The sequence below is a fragment of the Cornus florida genome, unplaced genomic scaffold, assembly GCF_030987335.1.
Source record: "Cornus florida cultivar Cherokee Brave unplaced genomic scaffold, ASM3098733v1 CherokeeBrave_3.0.0_Hap2_Chr09, whole genome shotgun sequence".
Lineage (NCBI taxonomy): Eukaryota > Viridiplantae > Streptophyta > Magnoliopsida > Cornales > Cornaceae > Cornus > Cornus florida.
In genome coordinates this window covers 52,874,518-52,877,806 of record NW_026775579.1, presented here as the reverse complement: position 1 = coordinate 52,877,806, position 3,289 = coordinate 52,874,518, and the positions used below count along the sequence as shown (strand labels likewise).

At 39.9% G+C, this 3,289-nt stretch overlaps 1 protein-coding gene across 1 annotated transcript; it reads right to left on the bottom strand.

Annotated features, from left to right (window-relative positions):
- Positions 1-2,800: 2,800 nt before the first annotated feature.
- LOC132272617 (uncharacterized) lies at positions 2,801-3,289 on the bottom strand. The gene has a single exon (XM_059773729.1). It carries the CDS (start codon positions 3,287-3,289, stop codon positions 2,801-2,803), a length of 489 nt encoding a protein of 162 aa, XP_059629712.1.

Here is a 3,289-nt window from a genome sequence, read left to right as displayed (position 1 = left end):
AGACATGAATGTAAAGATATTGAAATGCTGTTTGGCTGTGTGATTTGAACAGGGTTTTCAAGTGAAGCATAAGTGCTCTATTTATAAAGCTTTCCATGTATGTAGCAGCTTGATGTGGCAGCTTCAGCATATTCCATGTGACCAAATCTCGGATTGCCATGTGTCCCATGATCTTTCAACCTTCTCTAAATGTTGCTAAGTGTAAAACCATATTCTCCCATGACTTATAACTGATAGATGGTGGACTTGGTGGTTGAATATATATTTGCAAGCTTTCTCCCACGTTTTGGAACTGCCTAGATGGAAAGGCAGCAGTTGAAAACTTTCACCTGGAAGGTCCGAATCTTACCACGTGTCCCATGTCTTCCTTAGCCTTTTCATAATGTTGACACATGTAAGAACATGTTCACCCATGATTTATAATTGATAGATAGTGTACTTTGGCGGTTGAATGCATGTTTGTAGGCTTTATCCCACATTTTATAACTGCCCAGATGGAAAGGCAATAGTTCCAGTAGTTGAGAAATTTTATCTGGAAGTTCCAAATCATGCCACGTGTCTCACATTTTCCTCATCTTCTCATAGTGTTGACACATGTAAGAACATGTTCTCCCATGATTTATAACTGATAGATAGTGGACTTTGGCGGTTGAATGCATGTTTGTAGGCCTTATCCCACATTTTGTAACTGCCCAGATGGAAAGGCAACAGTTCTAGCAGTTGAGAAATTCTATCTGGAAGGTCCAGATCATGCCATGTGTCCCACATTTTCCTCATCTTTCTTCAATAAATGCATCATGTTTTTAGACCACTTTACTGATTTTTAGCAACGTCTTCACCTAAATAAGGCAAATGGTTGCCTTATTATTGGAGTAACTCCTACAAACTAGGAGATATTATAGGAGTGGGGGAGTTCTCATTCTTAATGACTAAGTCAAAGGTACACATGGCTTTCCAGATGTTTGCCACATGTCCCCTTAGAAAGTCCACGTCTTTCCAACTGCAGATCTTGTACCAAATGGCTTCATTTGATGAAGCCACATGTTGCTTCATGATTGCACTTTTGCATATCACCTTTCCAATGGGATTGGCCACGACAAACCTTTCCAGCCGAAAAATATTTATGGTGTAAACATATGCCCCCCAAATTCCATGCCTTGTGGAACAACTTGATAATAAGGGATGGGATTTGAATTCCGCCATCATGAAGAAGAATAAAAAGAAATTGAAGAAAAAGAAGTGGAATTGGAAGTACTGGAAGAAGGAGGGGATATTTTGTATAAAGCAAAATGATAAGAAAAAGTTTCTGAAGTATTTTCAATATGGCTGGACTTAACTTGGAATTGCTAACATTCAAATGCATGTATAAGCAAGATGAGTAATTTTTAGTATGAATAAAACCTGGACCATGTAATGTAACCTCTTCTCAATGAAATGCTCCATACTTAGGAAATCAGTTGATCTTGGAAATTTAGCTAAGTCTGCTTCATAACTTTAGCCAATGTACTTTTCCAAGTACTTAGCTTTAACTCTTAGAATGGCCGAAGTATGGCTATTACGCTTCCTTTCCAACTTTCTGGTTTACTTGGAAAGGAAGATACCAGTCATTCTACATAGCCGGTTGAATGATTATGGATTTCTAGTTTTCATAGATGGAAGGGTGATACTCTTTCAAGTATACCCCATTCACAGGATGCTTGTGGGATCCTCCATCAATCAAAATGTAATATGGCGCCAAAAGCTGAACCCTCTTATCCACATTGGTACTAAGCTCCTGCAAGAATTGGATAATTGGTATTCTCCAATCTTTTAAGTCTAGTCCATTTATATCAACATTGAAAATCTCCCATGTCTTCTTGGCAAGTTTCATTATTTCTGGCTCGTTAGCTTAGAAATGATGTGCCATCTCATGTTGTGACTCTATAGCAGGTAGAGTCATTCTTTTGATTGTGATCATGGTCTCTTCTACACCCAGTGGGACTTTCACTCGAGAGGCTAGTTATGCTAGATCATCAGCCTCCATGTTCAAATGTCTTGGTCAATATTTTAGTTGGAAATCATCAAATTGGCAAAGTAATTTCAAGGCTAAAGAATGGAAAGGCCTCAAATGCCAGTTGTAAGTAAATTCACCTAAGGCTCCCAAAACAGATCTTCTTGCTGCTACTGGAACTGTTGGAGATTTCCAAGTCTGTTCTATCTCTTGTAGGAGGGTCATCCGCAATCAAGGAATTTCCAACCTCTAAAACCAAATCCAATAAATCATTAGGATCTCTAACCCCTCCTTTAGTTGGAAGTTCTGACAAGTCTGACAGTTTAGCTATCTTCTTTGGCTAATTGGACCGGCCATGGTTTTTCTCCTATAATTTCTTTCTATCAGCCCTCTTTCTTTGTTGCATTCACTTTTGTGTGCGAGTCATATAGGAATCATCATGGATAGGGAACTTGGGATGACCAAGCCTCTCCCACCTATTACTTTGCAAGATGGGAGGCTTAACCATTCTTGGTCAGAGATGCTCATTCCCCTTTTTAACCCATACTTCTAAGGCCAATCTTAGCCTGGAATACCTTTCACCTTCAGAACCTCTGTCTTGCCATCTGCCACTTTCATACTTTCTGCTAGGACGAAACTTGCCTCATAAGTAACCCTATTCATTTCCATGCTCCTTGGAAGGAATTCTGGTTTCCTTATTACTACCCTTCTTTCTATATGGACCCGGCTTTCCTTTTTTGGAATGGTTACAGTAACTAATTTTTCCACTTTCTGGAAAGTTAGCCGGTCATGGACCTTCCGTTTCTGACCTCAGTCGCTATTGGAGAAATTCTCTTTTGGCTTCTCTTTTGGAAAATCTCCATGGCAACCTTCATTCTGAATTTTACACTTAGGGCAACAACCTTTCTGGATTAAAGTAATCTGGGCCTCTTGGAGTTGCCTTTCCAACTCAGCCACTGTTTTTTCCATGGATGCTTCTGCCTTAGGAATTTCCAGCTTTCCACTGGCTGCTGGACCTGTCAAGCCCACCTTCTTCTTAGGGTGTTCCGAGGCAAGAGAAGCCACGTTTGTGGCCATGACCTTAGGAAAAGGATTTCCATCAACACCCATAACTTCTATTTTTTCTGGAAACTTCAACCTGCCATCTTCAATTGCATTTTGCATAATATTACGGAAGATAACACAATTGTTAGTGGAATGCCTCCATGAATTGTGGAACTTGCAATAGTTTTTCTCGGCCATTTCAGAGGCCGTTGGCATCTTGTGTCCTGTTGTGAAAATCAGTTGTTTGTTAGCCAT